The 22,766-nt window shown below is 41.3% G+C and overlaps 1 protein-coding gene across 1 annotated transcript in view; it reads right to left on the bottom strand.

Annotated features, from left to right (window-relative positions):
• Positions 1-19,407, bottom strand: part of pik3c2a (phosphatidylinositol-4-phosphate 3-kinase, catalytic subunit type 2 alpha) — a 58,146-nt gene extending 38,739 nt beyond the window's left edge. Inside the window, exons 1-2 of the mRNA XM_083973737.1 lie at positions 19,318-19,407; positions 14,353-15,600 (exon numbers count right to left, since the gene is read on the bottom strand). Of these exons, the coding sequence (XP_083829863.1) occupies positions 14,353-15,519 (1,167 nt within the window). The 5' untranslated portion in view covers positions 15,520-15,600; positions 19,318-19,407. The remainder of the gene's footprint in view (positions 1-14,352; positions 15,601-19,317) is intronic.
• Positions 19,408-22,766: the final 3,359 nt, after the last annotated feature.

Raw genomic sequence — 22,766 nt, 5'->3', positions numbered from 1 at the left:
CTTGTAAAATGAACACTCAAGAGAGGATGTTGGTAGCTCATTTATGTCAGCTGCTGTGCTGTCCATTGTCCTCACAGAATAATAATGGCTCTTCAAAAAACAGTAGTTCAGTTAGCCGAAAAGTTTGCTTGCTAAGTGTTGATTTGAAAAATTAAGTCAACACAAGGGTGATGGAATTACTTTTGTATAAAATCAATCCAAACAAAACCTCTTCACTGTCAAACAAAAGTAAGAGTTTGAGAATAAAACTTTATTTAAAGGGACTACGAGATTAGTTTTGGAAAGCGAAGTGTTTTCACACTACATTTCCCATGATCCTCCACGTGCACGGTGAAATTCTTGGACTGGCGCAAGACGGACGAAAGTCAAATCAAGAATGAAAGTCGGAGGTTGGAAGACGATCAGATAGTCGTAGTTCCGACCATAAACGGCGATTCGGTGGCGTTATTCCCATGACCCGCCGGGCAGCGTCCGTGAAACCGAGAGTAGGAAATGCTGGGCGAGTCGACCAAACAAAATAACGATAAAAATAAAACAATATATTTATTGAAAATGGACCCATTAACAAGTGGGTAACGTAGATTCATCCACATTAATATGAGACTCTTTTATAACCAAAAGCAAACTCCTTTAAGAGAGAAAAAAACTCACTGAAGCAAAAAACTATCATATCAAAAGCAAAATGTTTTTGATCGACAGCTCAGTGCTCCAGAGCTTGGTCTCTTAAGTAAAGTTGTATTCTTTCTCAAGCTCCTATTTTTGTTTGGCATTGAAGAGGTTTTGTTTGGATTGATTTGATACAAAAGTAATTCCAGAAGGGGCTTAAAAGTCTAAAACGACAAAGGAGTGAAGTTGTCAGAACTGCTTGTTTTGGAAAAAAGAAAGGAATGACACTTGGTCAAGTGACTAGTGGTGTAAAGGGAGTAAGGGACTGTACTTTATCATTATAGTTTTTTTTCCTTCCCATACAAAGGTAGAGTACTGACTTCCATTATCTTTGGAGCAACTTGGGGTTCAGTGTCTTTGACATGTGGACTGAAAGGAGTCACGGTGGAAACCGCTAACATTGTAAATGGTGAACAGCCCACTACACCACCTGAGCCATCCAAACATCCAGCTCCTTATAGAACAGCCCCGGTGTGTCCTGTTAGTCTGGTGGGTTGAACATACCATATGACCACACAGTGCCTGGTCCGATTCCAGCCAGACATTTTACTGCAGGTCCGCCCTGATCCCCTTTCTCTCTGCCTCGCTTCCCGCAAACTATAACTATCTAATAAAGAATCAACCAACCCTAATCATGGAGATGACAGCATCCAGTAGGTTAATCCTAGATATCATTTAGACCATAACTGTGTAGCCTCTAAGACCAGAGACCTCTTGTTCAAAGCACTAAGCTGACCTGACATAACACCAGGAGATAGAAATCTCTAAGTCAGCATGAAGCTGGGAAAAGAGGCCAAAGGCTGACACTGAAACACCTGCATCTCCCAGTTCCTGCCTGCACAATCTGTCTTACATTTTCCCTTTCAAAATATGACAATTCACACACACCACTCGAGCAAACACACAGTCCTGTGTTGTGCAATGTATTATTATGCAGATTGACAAAAAAAATAAAAAAGTACGTTTGGATACTTGGAATTATTGTTTAAATTCTTGCACAATTTGCTTATGTGCAGGAATCTGGGATGAGAGGGGGATGAAAGAGCAAAACCAATAAACAGAGGAGACAGAGATGGGGAGGCAGGAGAGCAGGAAAACAAGAGGAGATAGGTGGAGAGAGAACAGAAGAAAGGCAGCGAGAAGAGACTAATAGCACATTAACGGTGTTTATGTTTGGAGTCAGGATTGCTTCAGCAAAAACAAACATGGGCAGATAATCCAATGAGGCCATGTTAGCCGATCGCTGCACTACAAGACACACACACGCAGCGGGGCCGTACGGGCGGGACAGAGCCAGCTTTGTTTCACTCTATCGATTTTTGCTGGACCCCAGACAGAGAGCTCCTGGTGTCTGAAGTCATGGGAACAGCTTCATATGATTCACACATTGACTTATTCATCCTTCCTCTGCCTTTACTGGAGCGCCACGATACTTACTGTAAAACCAGAACACGCTGTACGACACACAGGAAGATCACACGGCTGAGGGTAGAGCTGTGGGGAGTAAACTGTGGTATGTGACCAGGAGTGACAGGAATCTGAAGAGAGATGACTAGAATCCACAGAACTCGGTTGTAGACTGAGTATTTTCCCAGATTAGTTCCTTTTTTTTTTTTTTTTTACCTTCCAACTCTCTCATGATGGATTTCCTTGATACATTTTTCCATCCACCTCCTTCTTTTAAACAGACTAGACATGGAACTTGTCAAAGGTTTTTTTTTTTCCACACCTGCTGTGAATTGTGGTTGAGTCGTCCTGACAAATGTCTACACTTGGCAAAGCTTCAAGTCTGGAAAAAGAGGCTTTTCTTTGTACTGGATGTCCCACATCACCGAACTGCGCTCAAGAGTGACACACAATCAATTATGAAACAGAATGACTTCCATGAAAAACTATTTTGCTGTTTTTCTAGGGCAACATAACTTTGTGGTTGACTGAAGAGAACTGTTCCACAACTTCAAGACGTATTAAATAATGACACACTTTTGTGTCTAGTATGATATACTCAACATTTTACAAATGTGCTGCTAGAGAGCTGCTGCTGGTGTTGGACATAGAAGAAGATGTCAGTTTGCCTCAATGCAGGCACTTATCAGATGGTCAACAGCGTCTGAACCATCTCCCCTCATGGCTGATTGGTCGGAGGGGGAAGGGGAGGGGCTTATTGAGTATTTGACATGTTCAATAGCGTTTCTAAACATGACAATGTGAGGAGTGCACCGGCTTCATAGAGCACTTGCGCAGATGTGGTTCAGCAGCAGGTGAAACATGTGGATTCACCATTAAACATCTGCAGCTTCTCAGCCATAAAGGTACTCCGTCAGGTTTTTAAACACTACTAATGCAGAAGGGTTGGGTGGTAATACGGAAATAAGGTATACCGCGGTATCTTAAAATAGCAATGGTATCAGTTTCACTACTGTCACTAAAAAAATTGCATTGCAGTCATATAGGGGCCTGATATAGCTACTACCTACTAAATATCATTTATTTTACTGTTTTACTTTAAAATGAGTGCATGTCCAACACCTACATGTGTGTGGTTGAGTTTTCAGTTTTACTCCAGTAGTATCATGTTTTCCTTTCAGGAGATGTTTGATAAAGTTGATGTTCTGTTAGCATACAAGTGCATGCCGCTAACATGATTCAGTCTTACCAATAGTTAATTCATCTGTAAGTGGCAGCAACCAGAAAACACAGCAATGAGGCAGCAAGACATGGATGAAAAGTTTACCAACTGGTCTTGCAAATGCTTTAAGCTACAGGAAGTCATCTCTGGTTTAAAACTATTATGAAGCTATTATTGCACGTATTTAATCATTTATTGCAAAGCAAAAAATAAAAACGAACAAAGTAGACATAAACAGAATCAAGTTAAAGGGGAACTATCCACGTGGTCACTTTTCTCTGTGTTGCTAACCCTCCTCTTGCCATGTGCATTTGTTTTCAATAAAGTCGGCAAAAAATCAATCCATGGAGCGGTGGATAACGTTATTTATCATATACGCAAGTATATTTGTGTGGTCTTATCTGTCATAAACAACAGATTACGAGTTACGGGGCGCGTTTGTGTCACGAGCCGCAGAGACGAGAGCTGGGACACCGGGTCGGAGGCTACAAGGTTGGTTTTCAGCCAAGAGACGCTATGTGGAAGGCAGAAAGCCTCCATTCTCCCTGGAACAAGTTACAAGTCATTGATTTAACCAGCACTATTTCTCCGAAGCTGTTTAATTAAGGTAAATAATCCTGCATAGTTCCTCTTTAAACCGTACTTCACACAATGACTTTCAAAGCTCAGGTTATCAAGACTCTCACTATCTGAACTAGGTTTCTGCTGTTCTGTTCTGTTCTGTTCATGCTCCCAACTGATAAATAAGGTCAGACATAAATAAAAGAAAGACAAAAGAACAGAGAAGTCTGACAAAAACAGTGGTGTTGCCACTAAAGTCTAACAGAGATGAACATGGTGACTTTGAGTAACTTTTTCATGCCTCCCTAATGAGCAGGAAAGCCTGACTGAGCACAGGAGCAGAGCTGAAAGACTTTACTAGCCGCAGCGATGACTGGTGACTGGTGGTAATTCCATGCCCAACATTAGTGTTACGTTTCAGTACAGATCCAGACATCAGACACTGCCTGTGCTCTCTGTGCCAGTCTGCGGAAAATGACCTCAGACTGGCCACATCAAACCTGCACCACTAGCTGCTACCTGATATCTATAGCCTACAAGTTCACAAACTCAAAGAGCTGTACAGCAACAGCAGCACATCCTGTTAGTCAGCATTTCTGAGCAAAACATAGCACCTTCTTCTATCTTTGTATAAAAGTAAAACATTGAATATGTATTATTTAAATTGGGACATTTATCTGACACTTAACCTGCAAACTTCCTGCAAATATCAGCTGTAGGCAAAATAAACCAAACTGCAGCTACTGCATGAGAAATGCTGAGTGATGAAGATTGATGAATGTGCTGTGATTACTCAGCTGCATACATGAACAAGGCTTTCTAAGCACTTGTTTGGGAACAGCTTCATCGATGAGACTGAGTGCCTCTGAGGAGCTCAGTGGTTTACATCAGAGGAACTGGCTGTCCTGAAAACACAAATCAACTTCTTCTTTCGAATAGGAAGTGAGGAGTGGCTAACTAACTCACACTTCCTATGATAAACCAAAGTCCCTGACTTAATAAATTGTAGCTCTGGGGACACACTGTCAAATACACAGCTGCGGTTGTCATTTGCGATTGGGTAGAGTTTCAGAGTTTCGTACGTAGCATTAACACTGATGTGTTTTTCACCAAAAACACTGCCTGAGTCAACATGTCCCATGCAGCAAGGTTCTTATCATGTGCACTGGAGTCTGTTCTGTACCTGCCTCCTCACTCCGTCCTCCACAATGCGTCTCCTGTTTTCTGCCAGTAAACAATGTCAAAGGTCAGGAGACACAGAGCTGTTTGCCCATTGAGTCACACACTTAACTGGAATCCATGCGCCACATCCCTGCACTGCAACATCCTCTAACCCTGCACTCTGTCTGGTGGAACACATTTCACAGAGTTAAGTGCACTGCAGCATCTCATATATGTGCTTAAGGTGCAATTAGACAATAATAAAAGAAGATGGGGGCCGTTAGTCTAGAGTGGGATGATGTGTGTGGGATGTTGAGAAATGTAAGAAGAACTCCTGAGGTCTTGAAGACTGTGGAGGCGAGAGAAAATCCACTGTGTATGTAGTTGCAGCATGGTAAAGTAGACTGACATACACAGTGATCCTGAATAACAGAACATAGTCAGATAGAAATAAGCCTATAGTGATTTGTAGGGGTGTAACGATACAAAAAAAAAAATCACAGTTCGATGCGTACCTCGGTTTTGAGGTCAGGGTTCGGTTCATTTTCGGTACAGTATGGGAACAAAATGCAAACCATAAATTTGCTTGTTGTTTATCAGGAATTTTTGTAAACCAAATTTACACGTTTTGTCAAATGTAATTGTTGTAACATTACACAAAATATGAAAATAAAATGAAAAAAATAGAAAACTGTTGTAAAGTTAAATAAATTATTCTCAAATAAACAAAATAAATATAAAATAAGCCTTCCAATCAATAAAATATTCTCAAATAAACAAAAAATATGATTAAAAAAAAAATCTTCACAGCTTGTTGGCACAGATTAACAAAACCTTTCCACATGTAAAGTGTAGCACTAACAATTGATGTCAGTGATGGACTGGCCATAGGGCAATGTGGGCAAATGCCACATTTATGGCCTGATGATGCGGCCGCTCTGCCAGAAATAAAAAAAATAAAGCCGATTATCATACATCGGCTTTACAATACATTTATCGTTACACCCCTAGTGATTTGTCATTGTTATTTTGTCATTTTCAAGGAGCAATGGAAGAACCAACATGCTCAGTCATGCTCAATGAGAGAGGAAACAAAATACTTCCATTCTCCTCAGAAATGAATCTTAACAGATTATCAGAAGATTATACATCATTATAGACACTACAAATACCCTCGTCACTATCATATGCCACAGATAATGCATTAGCATTGAAGATTTGTCATTGTGCTCAATGTCAAATAATAATCAGTGTTCATGTTCTACACTTGTTGTATTTTTGCAGATTTTAGAATCGTGTGTGTCACTACAGTACATTAATTTGACATAATGTTTATATATCCGACTAAAGTTCTTACCATTTCTTCCCTGGACTTGTAGATCCACTACATAATCCAAAACACAAGTAAAACTGAATCAAGGGGAACCACAGTTTGTCAGAATTAGTGATATGGCTGTGAGTTGTCTCAGACAGATATGGCAATCTGAGCTAAATGACGCATAGACTTTCAGAGCTACTTTGCACACATCAAGAGCCAGGTCTGAACAGGCATTGGTGCTGTGAGGCGTGACGACTGAACTGCAGATAGAAGTATTTGTTTGACTGCTGATTATCTCTGACCTACAACTTAATAACTTAGGGCCAGGCACCACAGGCACAGCGAATGTAAGGTAGAAGACTGATTGAGGGCTGAGGGGAGGAAATTAAACGACTGACTGTGAAGACGGGGTTTGAGATGGCAAAAAGAAGTGATAAAGAAAAAAAACAAACCAACCCAAACAAAGCAAAACTCAGTGAGGAGAAAGTAAGACGTAGAGGGAATGAGAGACAAATAGACAGCAAAGACAGAGAGAAAGAGGATTACACATCCAGCAGATGTGGGGTAACTCCACATTCAATAGCACGGTTCTGACTAAGTCTGCATTCAAGCTCATTTGTTCCATTTTACACCCCTCTGCCCACCCTACCACATCTTTCAGTCCACTCCTGCCAACCAAAACAAGGCTTGGCAACTTCAGGCAACATTCATCTCAGACATGAATGTTGCATTGAACAGCACTGAACAACAGTTGGGACATATTGCTGCCAGTGTAACAACAAGGCAAATAAATTGTGATCATGCCTGGGGCAATGCCGGGCACTTTCTGACTTTCTTCTGGTTAAAGGGATAGTTCAACATTTTGGCAAATTGGCCCATTGCCATAATCCCTATATAGTCATAGCAGTAGGTTCGTTACCTTTATTTGTCGGTGTTGACTATTTTAAGAACGGCCGAGCTGAGCCACGAGCTGCTCAGAGCTACGCTACGGAGGCTAATGGGATTTCTTGGTTTCCCTCATCAAACTCATCAAATACACAATCCAACAACTCTAAAACGCTCTGGTGGACAAGTTGTGACCTGCACATTCACCACGCTATGAGATAATAACGGAACATTACCAGACAGAGTTGTTTTAGAGGTAAATTCATGCGAAACCGCTGATGCGCGTTGCCTTCAGGGACAGTTTTTCAGCAAGCAGTCTCTGCATTTGCCTTGCACCGCTCTTTTGTAATTGGCTCTTGTACTGTCTGTTATTCAAATGAGTCTGCATTACCTAACCACACTATTACAAAGTGCACTCTCAAGATATACCTGCCTCAACCAAGTTTCCTGTCTGATCTGCATAACATTTTGAACCACTCTGAAATCTACCAGCTTTGAAAAATGTTCTGCAGCAACACAAATGCACATGCAGGCAAAAAAGGCATAAAAACAATTGGTTTGGTCTTTGAAGAAAAGCGAGGCAACAATAGTTAGTCTTTTTAAAGATGCTGATCTAAACTCTGCCTTCAATCGAGATCTGGCATCACTACAGATTGGCCTTAACTCAGTATCTTCTGTTTCTGTTTCTGTTCTGTGGTATAGTGTTTGAAGTCTAATTTAACCTGAACTTTGGGAAGTTTTTTAAGAAAAAAAGTCAAAATTATCTGATTTCAGCTTCTTAAATGTGAATATTTCTGGTTTCTTTGTTCCTTTATGACAATAAACTGAGTCTCTCTTTGGTTTGTGGACAAAGCAAGACATTTGAGGACGTCATCTTGTGGTTTGGGAAACACTGATTGACATTTTTCAACATTTTTTAACATTTTATTGACCAAACAACTAATCGATTCATCGTTTAAATAATTGACAGATTAATCAATAATGAAAATAATCGTTAGTTGCAGCCCTACTTTCAAAACTATGAAAATACTGTGTCTATTTCTCCTACAACTAAATGAGAGTAGAGTTGGCACAGCGACCTATGAGGGCGATCTGTGAGGCCATTCTGGTGTTGCTGTGCTGCACAGGGGATCTGGACGTGCTCGTTCCTGTTGATAACAACGTGGGCGCTGACTGCCAGGCGAGCAGATGGAACAAGGGGAGCAGGCATACGCACATACCATCTCAACCAACCAGACATAATAGATGCAGATAAAAATTAAAGCTGCAAGCAGTGATGAATGGGCCCTCGCACCCCTCGGGGGGGCTCGCAGCACGCCGCTCACAGCGGTGCTTTGTAGCAACCACCAGACACTGTGCTCAGGTGCTAATGTTTTCTGCAGCATACAGGATGCACTGCACTTTCATACACATTGTCAATAAAGAGCCCACCAGGTAGAGGAAGAACCAGACCAAAGAAAGACATCTGTCTATCAGACCAGAGTGAAAATGTCACAGAAATTAAATGACAGTGTAATGTTTTTTTTTCAGTAGGTGGTACTGTGAGTAGACTTATTGTGAATATGCAGATGTGTAACATGACATCAAACATGAAATTGGTTCAGGATTTGACAATTTATGATGATAATAAAGACATTTTCCCTCTGGATTTGAAAGCTGAGCTGCAACCAGTGTGTGAGGGAGTGATGTGAGAAGACATCTCTCTCAAAGACGGCAGAGGACAATCGATCGAACACATATAAACAGTAGGCAGAAAACTGTAAACATGACACCAAGTCTCTCCTGATTCCATAAATCATTTAAGCTTAAGATACTAACACACACAGAAGTATTTGGTCTTAATGAAAAAACGCCATGTTTTTAGTTCCCAGCTTCTCGGGCCAGTGCTCTTGTCACACATACTAAGTATGGGGCAGTTTGGAGTCGGACCATGTGTGCATTTAGATTTTTCATGGCCAATCAGTCCAATTGGCCACACCACCACGGCCCGCCCTCTGACTCACAAGCTTTGCTTTGAACAACTTTTAACCACAAAGGCCTTACGATGACACTGACCAAATATGAAGTTGATCAGACAAAGTTCCTAGGAGGAGTTGGTTAAAGTATGAGATCTTCAAATCGCTAAAACAGTTCAATTCAAATCAAAACGACTGACCTGATTGTGTGAGATTATGGCTGCCAGAGCCTTTTTTGTGCATCTCCACAGGTTCTATGGGTCTCCTGATTTTCATCCACCTACTACAAAATAACCCATAAACAGAGGGGTCCCAGAATGGTCCAGGGAGCGTTATTGAAGCATTTTGCCCCTCCTATGTGCAAGACCCTTAAAATACATACATTTTCACCAGGCCCGACACAATTATTTCTAAAAAGCAGAGGACAAAGAGTGAGAAATGGAAGCATACAATATGGTCCTCATACCCTCCAGTGCACTCGGGCCCTAAATAGTGAGAGTATAGAGGGATGAATGTGAAGAGCGCCGAGCTGAAAGGCTCAGGTTACACAACACAGTAGTCTGCCCAGCAAACACAGGTTTGAACCTAGACATAACATATACGCAAGAGTCAACAAACACTGTTTCATCCTTTCGAGGGAGGAGACATTCCTCAGCTATGGAGGATACAGCTGGGTGTACACACTGAACAAGTTGCCTTCAGAGACCAGAAAATAGGGATGGAAGGGGGGGGGGGTATTCTTTGATTCAGGGTGTATTCAAAAATTTTAATTTTTTTAATTTTGTAGGGAGGAGGAGCAGTTTGGTGTCAAATACAGCAGCCAGGTCAGTTGTGAAAAGGACAAAGGAGGCACTATGGCTCATGCTAACAACACATAGGCTATCTATATATACTGTATATATATTAAGGCTGTCAATGTTAACGCGTTATTAACGCCAACTCACCTGTTCAAGTTGCAGAACGTGAATATATATATAGAAATTTTAATTAAGTCAAGTCAAGTTAAGCTTTATTTACACTAACAGGCCACAGAGGTGCTGCTGCATCCCATTCACTGCAGGTGCATTCTATCATATTACAGAGCAGCATGACCATCTTTACTTTAAATAGATAGATCATATTAAAAAAAATTGAAAGAAAACCCAAACATATATTGACCTGAATCAAAAACGGACCCCAAATCAGTCTGACAAACAAACCAAACCATGGATTTTCTGAACCATCCTACCCCAACAACAAAGCAAACACCAGTAGTCCTACAAAGGCACACTGAAACTGACCTCAGTTGATGATGTTTTTGACTGCACTGTTAGCCTGACAAGCCAGACTATATCATTAAAATGTATAGTCTGGCAACGACCGGTAGACGTCGGCTCAATCCAGGGGGCGGGATGAAGGCTGTCTTTCAAACTGCCTCTGCACGCAATAGGGTAGTGCTTGAGCGCTACGACCAATCAGCGCAAAGAGCAGGATGCCGTTAGCCTGACAAGCCAATTAAAATGTATGTCATCATCGTGTTAAGCCCGCCCAACGACTCTCTAAACAGATAGAGCGCTGTGATTGGTGAACACAATCGGTGTTCGAGACTCAAAAAGTTCCTATGGCTCGTTTCTAGACCCACCTACGGAGCAAATATTTTTGCTGCCGCTAGGGTGCGTCTAGATTTCTAGGCTACTGCACTGTACAATAATCTCTCAAAACACCATGTTCAAATTGTGTCAGATTTCCTGGTTTTGAGCTACCGTGGGGAATTCTGTAAATAAAGGCTTTGCTGTAAGGTTGATTATTACCCTAGTGTAAGGAACATACCACAGAGACCAATTGTTTGGTCCTGACATAGAGAAACACAATGAGCAGGAAGCAACGCTATTGAGCTGTAACAAAAAAAAAAAAAAAAAAACGATACAAGTGTCAAGAGGTAGAATAGCTTTTTAAGACTGTAAAAGCACTTTTTGACAACTAGTGGTGAAGAAAAAATAATATGACATATCTTGTATCTTGGGGTGACTGTATAAATATACATATAGTATATATAGTGGTATATATCAGTCCTGTCCAGGAGCTTTTCACTTCTTCCATTATATCTGAAGAGCAGTCCTGATATAACATAGCAGAGCTTTCATTTTCACACTAGAGATTAACAACTTGACGGTAATCTGACTCTCAACACAAGTGTGTGTTGGTCTGGTGGGCCTCAGTATGGCTGCACTGCTCCACATTGAAATGTTTGTCCTGTCTCTCCACCTCAACCCAGAGCTGCCAGCCAAATGACAGATGGCTGTTTAGTTTTAGGGAGGAAAAATAAGATGTAGAGGCAACAATGTCCCATGCCACTTGCCCAAAGCAGTGTCCCAAATGAATGTTCTAAATATTCATCACACCAAATCAGATCACTCACGTCTCAGCAAAATTAATCACAAAATGTGGTTGAGACGAAAATTGTGTGGTGAAACGGAGGGTCGCTTACCACAGTGAAAAACTTAATTACAGGGAGTTAGGGCTGTCAGAACGAACTTCGCTATTCGAATACAATTCGAATGTTAGTCAAAATGAGAACATTCGATGGTGGAAACTGACGTTCGAATGTTTTTAATGAGGCAAATTAACGTGGTGCGTCGCGACGTTCAGAGTAGTACACATGTTGATAAAACAACATGCAGTTATTGTTGTGCACAAAGTAAAGCTGCAGCTTCAAATATACAAGCAGAGTTTTTTTTAAATTGCCCGTTCATTCGGCCGCCACGGTGCGCGTATGCCACTCTACACACACACCTTTTTTTTTTTTTAATTGATCGATCCGCGGACCACTTGTGTGCTGATCATGGATCAGCTGTGATCTGTTGCACCACAAGTTACTCTGTGCCCTAACCCCGCAGCCCCGCGAGTGGGGGGACGCCGCCCCCGCCTGTGAAGCCGGGTTTCCACCGAATCAACGATCCTTCTTTTTTTTTTTTTTTACCGCAACATATGGTTCACGTCAAGATAAGTTATTTTTCCATAGTTCTCTTTGTTTAACACTTAGAGACTTTTGGTTAAGTAACCATGGACAGCTCCTATGCAGGTTCGTTCTGCTGCAGGTTCGTTCCCCCCCCCATAATGAGATTAAAAAAATAAATAAAAAAAACATAAAAAAATTCGAATATTAGTCGAATATTTAACATAAGATGGGTTAGAAATTCGAACTTGATTTCGGGGGAAGATTGACAGCCCTACAGGGAGTAGAAGTATAGAGGATGTTGTGCTTGCAGTGGCTAATGACTGAAGAGTATACAGTTGTAAGCAGGACTGTAATGGGTGTTTTAGATAGACAAGAAAATCTACCATCGTTTCTTCTGACTAAACTGACCTCAGTGGGTAAACTGTGGTTGGATTTAATATTATAATAATAATATAATAATTTAATTTACTCTGCCGTGCACAATTGCATCTATTCTGTAAACTGTGTGCAAGGACACATTAGTGTTAGTGAACTGATTTGTCATGGTGGCAGCAGAGAAGCTGAAGCCTCCTGGTCTGGATAGTAACATACACCTGAGGAGAGGCAACGACCAAGACGGCCAGGAGCCAACCAAGTTCACCCACTGTTTCAATCAAAGTGCCCATGACCATATGAGCAACTAAAGTTGAGAACAAAACAGTTTAACAGAAAACCTCAGCTAACCCGGTTCTTAAAGGTACAGTGTGTACCGGTAACTTATTTGGCTTTTTATTAGCAAAAATCGAATATTCTTTTCATAAATACGTATTTAGCCAATCTAATCACAATGACATCACAAATGAAGGCTTTTTCGTAGCTTAGAATGAGTTGTATACAAATAGATACTGTAGACAGCGGTGCACCCCATAGATATATATACTGACTAGATGCCGCGTTCCTAGGCAACTCTATTGAGTGGAATACGTCAACGCGGCCGCCATCTTGGTCCGGGGGAAGCCTTGTCTACTTACTGCACTAGTCAACAGAGGCAGACGTCTATCAACCATTAAAATCGCCATAACTCACCGAATATTCAACCGATTTTCAAGCCATTTGGTTTATTATAAATGTCAGACATGTATTTATGATACAACAACAACAACAAATTTTGAAAAATGTTATAATTTTTTTTTTTTTATGTATTAAACATACACTTAGATACTCAGACACACACCCATATGCATAAATACACTGAAATTTGTTCTACAAGCGTCTGACTGGTCTGACTGCTGGTCAGACGTGTAATATGTCTATGGTCAGAACCCCCGGACCAAGATGGCGGCGCTATTGACGTACGCTGAGAAGCAGAACACGGCATCTAGTCAGTATGGGTGCACCCAACCGAGGCTGCCATGTTGCATCGCCATCTTTGAATATGGCAGCCGAAAGGGGACAAACTTGGTTTCATCGCTCTATTGAGTGTCTGTGACTAGGCTTGTGCAGATCAGCAACCCGATCCTCTATCGGAGGACGATCGACAATGTTTTGTTTTTGTTTTTTTGCCGTTATAAAACACACACATTGGGTTGCTGATTGGCACAAGCCTAGTCACAGACACTCAAAAGAGCATTTAAACCAAGTTAGTCCCCTTTCGGCTGCCATATTCAAAGATGGTGATGCAACATGGCAGCCTCAGTTAGTTAGGTGCACCGCCACCTATGTATTTGTAAACAACTCATTCTAAGCTACAAGAAAGCTTTCATTTGTGTGTGATTGTGATTAGACTTTGGTAAATAATATGTATTTATGAAAGCAATATTTAATATTTGCTAATAAAAAGCCAAATAAGTTACACACTATACCTTTAAGAACCATGTGGTGGAGGTTGGTTGATAGGATTTAATTGACAACAGCAAACAACTGTAACCAGATCTTTAAAGCAGAATGTTTGTGTTAATATAAGTCTTAAATAGTTATATCTTCCGACAGCAATCACTTACATAGAGTGTTTGGTCCGAAACACAAGGGCGGAGACTGCTAACTCCATCTGCTGACAGGAAGTTAGCCAAAACGACCGGATCGCTTACTTCTGCTTTGATCAAAGATTTCTAAACCCTCGTCATATGTGTGTGCTTAAATATGTGACATTATCTTTTTCCAACTGAGCCTTGCCCACACTTAGGCTAACTAGTTAAAAAAGTAGTACAGATCATTCATCACAGGTATTTGCCCGTTACAATGAGATAGAACATGGTCTTACCTGATTGTTTGGCTTGTGCTGGGAGGAGGTCCCTGGGATGTTGAGTGAGTGACTCCTGGTGACAGCAGCTCCTGTTGATGCCCTCCGCTGCTGTGAGCGAACCGACAGTGAGGCTTTGGCCTCCAGCTGGGGGCTGTTGCTGCTATTGTTCCCTTCGGTCTCCAGCACTGCGTCCCAAGGATCCCCTGCAAGACCTCCTGGTACTGTCTGTGCGGCACCTTCTGATGCCAGAGATGCATGCTCGTTCTCAGCTTTATGCTTTGTAAGAGGGTCCAGATCCAGCCAGTCAAAGCAACTGATGCTAGATGATTCCGTCCCTGTTGGCTGCTGGGGTGGTGGGTTGGGTGCCAGAGCTGTGCCAGCTTGAGAGGAATCTAGGTCAGTGCTGGCTGATCTGCCATTCTTCAAGTATTCTGAGGTGCTGGCAATCTTGTCGAACAGTTTGGCCATCTCTGGGTCCACAGCTGGTTGTGGGAAGACCATGGCAGCAGCGGCCGTCTGGATGGGAGGGAAGGGCATGAAGGGTTGCTGCTGCGCTGGCAGGGCCATGAAGGACATGGGTGGAGTGAAGCCATTTGGAAATGTGCCTGGTTTGGGGTATGGGGCAGAGGGGAACATCGGGCTGGGCTGATGGGTGGGAGTGGACACATTGGAGCTTGTTGGTGTGGACAAGACAGGTGTCCACTGGCTGCCCTGGAAAGGGGAGGAGCTACAGGGAAGACCCCCAGGGTAGGAGGCACTCAGGTTAAACCCCAGGAGTGAGGAGGGGCGGGACACTTTACTGTTAGCCCCAAAGTTTTCATCGAGTAGAAGCTTTTCAAGTTCTTCGTTGGTCAGTTTGTCCACATCAATATCCCTGAACTTGTCCTGCTCTGCCTGCTTCTTGGTCTCTGGGAAGACAATGAGGTCTTTTTCTGGTCTATTAGTAAAGGGTGAAGGTTGAGGAGCAGTAGTGGTATATTTAGATGCTTTTGGTTTTGAGGAGGATGCGGACGTGGCATACGAAGGTGGTGTTGATATGGGAGCTGAAATAGTGTGCGGCCTCTTCTCCTTTTGCAACTTTGCTAAAGCCTCTTCCTCCATACGGAGAGCCTCCTCTTTACCCACAACCCCTTTTGGCTGGGGGACATCCAGCTTGAACCCATTACCGCTTGATATCTGGGCCATTCTGTCAACTGGAGGGTGCCATGAGTGTGAAGGCTTTTAAGTCAGATGGCCCAAATGGTTGAGGAGTGAAGCTTTAAATACCTAAACAAAGGAAAAACATTAGAATAAGTAAATTCAAATCAAACAGGTTCAAATCAAACAGTATGTCACTCAGAACATTATTTTTCCTAATAATACAAGCATTTAGGATCCCCATCAATGCAACAGCTTATGGTATCTAACTTTTAACATTTCATTGACCAAACAACTAATTGATTAATCGTTTAAATAATCAACAGATTAATGATTAATGAAAATAATCATTAGTTGCAGCCCTACTTTCAACACACTCTCTTTCACAGCTCATGGAGGGGAAAAAAAGCTTGTTTACATATTCGTGGATACCACATTTATAAGTGCTTCACTTTGTCTGTGCCACCCACACATACAGGTATGACCTGCTCTTCCTCCTGAGCCAAAGCTCAACTTGTTCACTCTGCTCATCGGTTAAATGACAGTTCTATATCGAAGGCTTCCTGAGGCCTTGTTGCTATAACCATGGTTTGATTGCTTATTGATTTACCATTTGTCACATACGCACAGCAAATTACTTTTACTTGTTTTGGAGTCAAGGGCATGAATTAGGTCAGCCCCATCAGCAGCATGTTCATAGTATTTAAATTGATTAGCTCTTTCACTCAAAGCGAGTTCTCTACTTCTGTGTTGTTGTCTGCTCAGCAAAGTGACAGTGGCCTCCGAGGACATTACCACGACTGGGAGTATTTTAGGAGCATGGAGCGATGAGGTGAAGATCTAAACCATTTTACCATATGTCTGCTGTTTCCTACTTCTTCTTCTTCTTTCCTTCTGCCTTCTTCTTCGTTAGTTTTTTTATGAACGCGAACGCTCTCTCTGGCTGGCTTTTCGGTTCGGGCTGATACTCTCTAAAGCAAGAACCTATATAAGAAGAATTATAAGACTACAAAAAACAAATTAATTTTATTCTATAGCGATTATACACTATTGATAATTCAGATTTTGCCAATGAACCTTGCCAATTATTACACACTGGACCTTTAAGTATCCCATATCTAGGCCTATATTATAAGAAAAAACATTTCTCCAAAGAGTGTTCTGTGGCCCTTAAAATGACACAGCGCCTTGTTCAAAGCAACCATTCATTGAGTGATCACAGCCCCAGGGTTGAGTGAGTTCCTTCTCTCCCCAGGCGTCACCGGCCTCTCCTGAGCTTCCCCTCCCATTGTGGCGAAGGCAGGCTCTGCTGGGGCTCAGGCTAGCCTAGCACTATTGTGCAGCTGAGGAATTTGGCATGCTAAGCAGCCCGGACGGGTCTCTCTCTTAACTCTGTTAGCATTATGTTAGCACCATGGCCCAAGATTGTCTTATCAGCTGTGCTAACACCAGAAGGCACTGACAATGTGGCTACATTCATTAAGCATTTGACTGGGAGAGCTTTGTACCAATCTCTTCCAGGAAAACAGCTTCAGGGAAACTAAATGCCATCATATTTTGGTGTCTAGTGTCACTGATGGATTAAAATCTCTGCAGAAATGTCACATGCCCTAACCAAAGTAGTTCATCTGTATATTATTGATTTTGCACACAGTAAGAATGCACACTCTGACAGACTAAAGCTTAGTAGTTAATGGTGCCGTTCCATAAGATCAAAGCCCCTTCACTGACAAGTGTCTGAGTTAACACACTGAGCCAGACGCTGAACAGCAACTGCTTCCTGGTTTCTGTGGTAAACACTAGTGGTTCTATATGGGGAACCATATGACATGATTTAAGCTCATAAACATTTGATTAGTTTGTCTTCCATGTTTTGCACTGCAGATCACTGCAGATTGGGCAGATCAAGCCAATATAGTATTAGTACAGGCACAGTTGACAATTCTATTTTAACACAATGTGAGCTACACATAGATCACCAAAAGATCCTGGATCAAGATTCCCACATTGTGAAAGTCCATATATGGCAACAGGGGACTAAAAAAAAAAGAAGAAATACCCACTTATGGAGAAAAGCCAGCTGTAGCCAAGACAAATAGTGCAAACTCTGATCAGCTGCACCGTAAGAGAGAATGGCAGAGAGTTTACCAGTAGGAGCCTATTTTATCATCTGAGTATGGCATTAGCACTGTTATAAAAGCATAAAGATTGAGATTGTGATAACAAATGAGGCAAGGTGTGCAGAGATTTCCCACATCATTGACTTGATGGTTTGATGAAACCAACATTATGGTTTTAACCCCTTAACATACGGGCAGTATTGCGTATTTGATCAATATTAATAAATATTTTAGAATAGTATTGTATAGCCTACACATTTACTCCTAAAACAATTGTATTTAGCATCTTCTGAAACTTTGCAATCCCCAGTAAAAATTGGATTAAAGATGTATTGCTTTGAATAATGGGTGGCTACACAGTATATTACACTAAAATTCTTCTTTATAGTCTGAATTTGGGATATGATCTCATGACACAGTGAAGGTTGTGCTTCCAGTAGCTCTGCAAAAGTGCATATGTTGGCAATACACACTGCAGCTGATCAAAGTACAAGACAACATCTTTAAAGAGAAAAATGAGTAACCAGATCAAGTTCAGAGATGTGTCAGGTACTATGTTGTGATGTTTAAAGAGGTAGAACAATACAGTAAACCCCTCTTTGCACTGGCTTATCTGCTACCGAAGCTCATCTGTGCAAAACATTAAGTCTATAAAAAGAAACAAAAACAAAACCTGACAGGGCCATTTTGGAGCACTGGAAAGCTGAAATCCCTGATGTCCTCCAGTTGGCAAGAATCCCACAACAAATCATATGGTGGTGAAGCTCTAGTTTACTCTGCATTTGCATTAATACGTTCATGCAAACTACAGATTTATTCTCTCTTTCTTATTCTTCTTTTCTTGTGCATGGCATGGCATCTAAATCAGCATTTCATTGTCTATTATGGTACTGTATAATGATGATGTGTTGACTCTGATGATTCCTCTAAAGTGTTCAACTTCTGTACCAACTTGCACAACAGAATGTCATCAGATGCCAGGCGTTGACAGTCAGCAGTAGGAGGATATTACATTATCACGTAGCATTTTGGAAGACAGTCAACAGACGGAAATATGACTGGCTTGTGAAGTGAAAGTAACGCTACAGTTACAATTACATCGCAAGGTTTTAAAATACATAGCAACTGAGTAGAGTCGTTTTTGTAAACAGCCCGTACAGCTATGCTAACCTGTCGGCTGATGCTCACCTGACAGCAGCTGATGCGTTGTGTATTGTCAATAAACACTCGCTTTTCTCACACGGTCCACCTCTAAAACAGGAGCTAGCTGATTGTTAGAGAGAGACAACAGGCTCTCAACAGATTTTAGAGAAAGAGACTATCAAACCAAGCCGGCTGGTCCGACCAGAAGTAACTTGTTGATACTTTTGATAGCGGTTAGTAGGAACTCAAACTTTGTTGGATGCTAAGTTTAGCCGCTAAACCCAATACAGCTGCACACAAAACAGGCAGAGGCGTCGCTCACAGAGACACAACCACGACGGAGTTTAGCTAAACAACGACAACTTAACTTACATGACTGCTCCCGGACTCTGAGGGGCTCTGAATTAACTATTTCAAAGTCTCCAGGCAACTGCTTCGCTCCTGCCAACTGGCCACAATGAGGAAGAAGTGCAGGTTCGGTCACACGGAAACAACCGGGTAACGTTGGGGCTGAGGAATTCAGGCGAGAACCAGCTCAGACTTTACACTCGGACATTTACTGTAAAAAAGGTTCAACTCTCACCTTTCAGCGGTACGGTGTTTGGAGCCATTTTTCCTGCAGCTGCATTTTTTCCATCCACTTGCACAGAAGGGGACGTCAGTTCCTGTTGAGGTGGTTGGATGGAGGTTTTGCCTGGACACGGTTGGATAGAGTTTCTTGCCAGGCTGAGTCACTTTGCTGAGGCCAGAGCAGCTCGACAGCGCCGCTGTGTGGCCCGCGGCGGTTAGTGTCCAAATGGAAGAGGGGACAGAAATCCTGGAGGGAGGCTGTAGCTACGTAATTTGCGTGATGAATTCGTCAGAATAATACCAGGCAGAAGTAGGCCTATTATGTTGTAAATAACTAACTAAATATTCTGTTGTGACTAAATGTCTAAAATGTTAAAACACAATTGCATGATATGTATTAGGTAGTAGACTGAATACTACAGTAGGTACGGTTTAGTAAAGCCTAATGTTGTGGTCCTAGTATATTATTCAAGCAGGCAACTGAAGTTTGAGCCTACCTTCACTTTAATTGAATATTTGAATTTTTTCAGCTCTTGTTAAGATGCTGTGTAAAGCCCTTTGAGACAAACTGTTTGTAAAAACAGGCAAGGCAAGGCAAAAAAAAAAAAAATGCCTTGCCTTGCCTGACTGATTCTATTCCATACGTTCATCTACAGTGATGGGAAAATATTGTACTTTTTGTTGAATTACTTATTTTACTGCAGATTCAGACTAAATACAAAATGTTTTCAACAAATAAGAAGAGGAACAAACGTTTTAGCATCCTGTTTTACTTTAAAGAGAAAAAAAAGTAAAGGCACTATGCAAAAAAAAAAAAGGGGGGGGGAAAGCCCATTTCAGAATCTTATGTTATTCATGCATAATGCACAAGGAGGCCTATTAGTCTACTTGCCAACAATGAGTACCCGGAAATGTTGAGTACCCCAAAGTTTTATGTTAGAAATAGATAGTATGGGTCCCCAGTATTCAGAAACTGCCGGATGCTAACTTATATATATTGGGCAATTAGCACAATTGACATAATTAGCATAAATTAGCATAATTGCCTATATGGGCAATATTTCAACAAAATTGACTTGGCTGATCTGGGCAATATTGGAGTGGTTTTAGGGGTTATTGATGATGCTGAATCCATTTCTGACCTTTTCAAAATTCAAAATGGCTGTCTAAACCGGAAGTGACCAGATTTTAACCGCCAGTGGGCCGATTTTGATGGATTTCAATCTGGTCACTTCCGGTTTAGACAGCCATTTTGAATTTTGAAAATGTCAGAAATGGATTCAGCATCATCAATAACCCCTAAAACCACTCCAATATTGCCCAGATCAGCCAAGTCAATTTTGTTGAAATATTGCCCATATAGGCAATTATGCTAATTTAGGCTAATTATGTCAATTGTGCTAATTGCCCAATATATCTAAGTTAGCATCCGGCAGTTTCTGAATACTGGGGACCCATACTATAGCCTACAGTATATTTCTAACATAAAACTTTGGGGTACTCAACATTTCCGGGTTCACAATGGGGCCCTATGGGCTGGCAAGTAGACTATATATCGCATTAGCTACTGCAACATTAACTTGTTCAGAATTTATAAGCTAACTTGTATTAACTCACCCAAGATAGGCCTATAGAATAGGGCTTACACAGTACTGGAGAAATAGTACAACACACTCAGCTCAATAATACATTAAAGCACTCCACACAAAACTCATTAAGAAAATACTACAACAACACAAGAAAGTAACCAATGATACCATAATAAAATCACAAGCAGATCAGTCTTGTCAACATGATTCATCTTTAAGAAACGGTTTGAATTTGAGCCTAAAATGATCCCAGTTCATGATCCAGTTTCTCTTCAGCTCTCCCGTTGATTCCCAAAACAAAAAAAGTGACTTATACAAATTAGCATTTATGAAAGGACCATTTATGTTTCCAAAACAGAAAGCCAGAAAGGATCCAGAAGATCATTGACCATCTGAGTTTATGACAGTAATTGAATGAAATGATCTAAACTTTATCTAATTCCTGAAGGACATGACTGTGGTGTGTTTTATGAGGATAATTAGAGTATGCCGGTAATCACCGATAGCCTACATTCCAGAAGCAAATCTGAATGTGAATAACAGCAATGACAGTTATTCAATAAAAAAGTAGAAATATAATATTTGTAGAGGAGTAGAATTGTTTAAATGAGCATGATATGCATGCCACCCAGTGCTACGTTGTAGCCCCTGCCCCACATTGCCAATTGGAATTCAAAGCATGCACTGCATTATCATCACAACTTTATCTATAAAGTTATAAGAAGGGAGGGACAGGTATGGGATTAAAAGTTGTCCCCAGACTTTTGACCTGGGACTTTCCCACCAGAATCTGTCTGGAGCCGTACCATCACGTAATGGTCTCTCACACTTTACAAGACTGACATGACAAAAGTTAAACTGATAAATAATTAGTAGAATAATACATGAAAAAGAACAGCTGGTAGTATAAAGAGTATGAGACCAACACACACCACATGCTGTGTATATAGACAGACATGATTAAGGCAACACAATACATTATATAGACAAAGCAGATTAGCACTCAGTTAATGATATGTATGAACATAGCCTACAGCAGCATACACACTATGATAATATACGTTTTGGATGCAGGAGTTTTAACTTTAATCTTAAAACATTTACACTCATGTTGCTTTTAGTTAAATTCAAGATTTGAATGTTTTCTGCTGTCAGCACAAACATTTGATTAAGAGTTTATTTGGTACAAGTGTCTTAAATAGTCTAATCCAATTAATCTGACCAAGAAGCTGTTTCAGAGGAGAGGTGCTGTTTTTATATTTAGAGAGGCTGCAGTGTATGGTGCATGCAGTTGAATTGCGCTGAGAAAGACCCACATGTGTTTCCAGAGGGTGGGGGTAAATAAAGAAACACCAGGTAAAAAGCCACGCTGTCCAATAAAAGCCATTAATAACACCACTATACAACAGCTTCAACATAAAGTGAACAATACAATATTCACCTGATCTACAGTAGGACTGCAGTATGTTACTGTAACTCCCTAAGGTTTAGCCAGGTGAACCTAAACTGCCCACAGTGTAGTATGTTACACGAAATGCCAATGGTAGTTATATAATTATGCGACATTCAGGTCTAAATGCACAATTCACAACACTCACAATGCATGTTAATCCACTAGTACACTGAATAATGTTGCTCTCTATTACACCAAACATTAACTCCGCCCTCGCCGGGGGTTGACTGAACGCCACGTACGGTTTGTCTCAACGCACCTTAAGCCACGGGCTGACCGTTTGATCACACTTTGACTGACACGCCAGCTGGCCAATCAGCTCTCAACGCGACTCTTTTACAAAGAAAGTACACTTTTTCTGCCCAATACGAAGCGGCGGAGGCGGGGCGTTACCATGGTGAACACAGCCTTTTTTTCTGT

The sequence above is a fragment of the Trachurus trachurus genome (assembly GCF_905171665.1).
Source record: "Trachurus trachurus genome assembly, chromosome: 6".
NCBI classification, from domain to species: domain Eukaryota; kingdom Metazoa; phylum Chordata; class Actinopteri; order Carangiformes; family Carangidae; genus Trachurus; species Trachurus trachurus.
The sequence above is the reverse complement of the archived record's forward strand: the minus strand, read 5'-3'. Positions and strand labels throughout refer to the sequence as shown.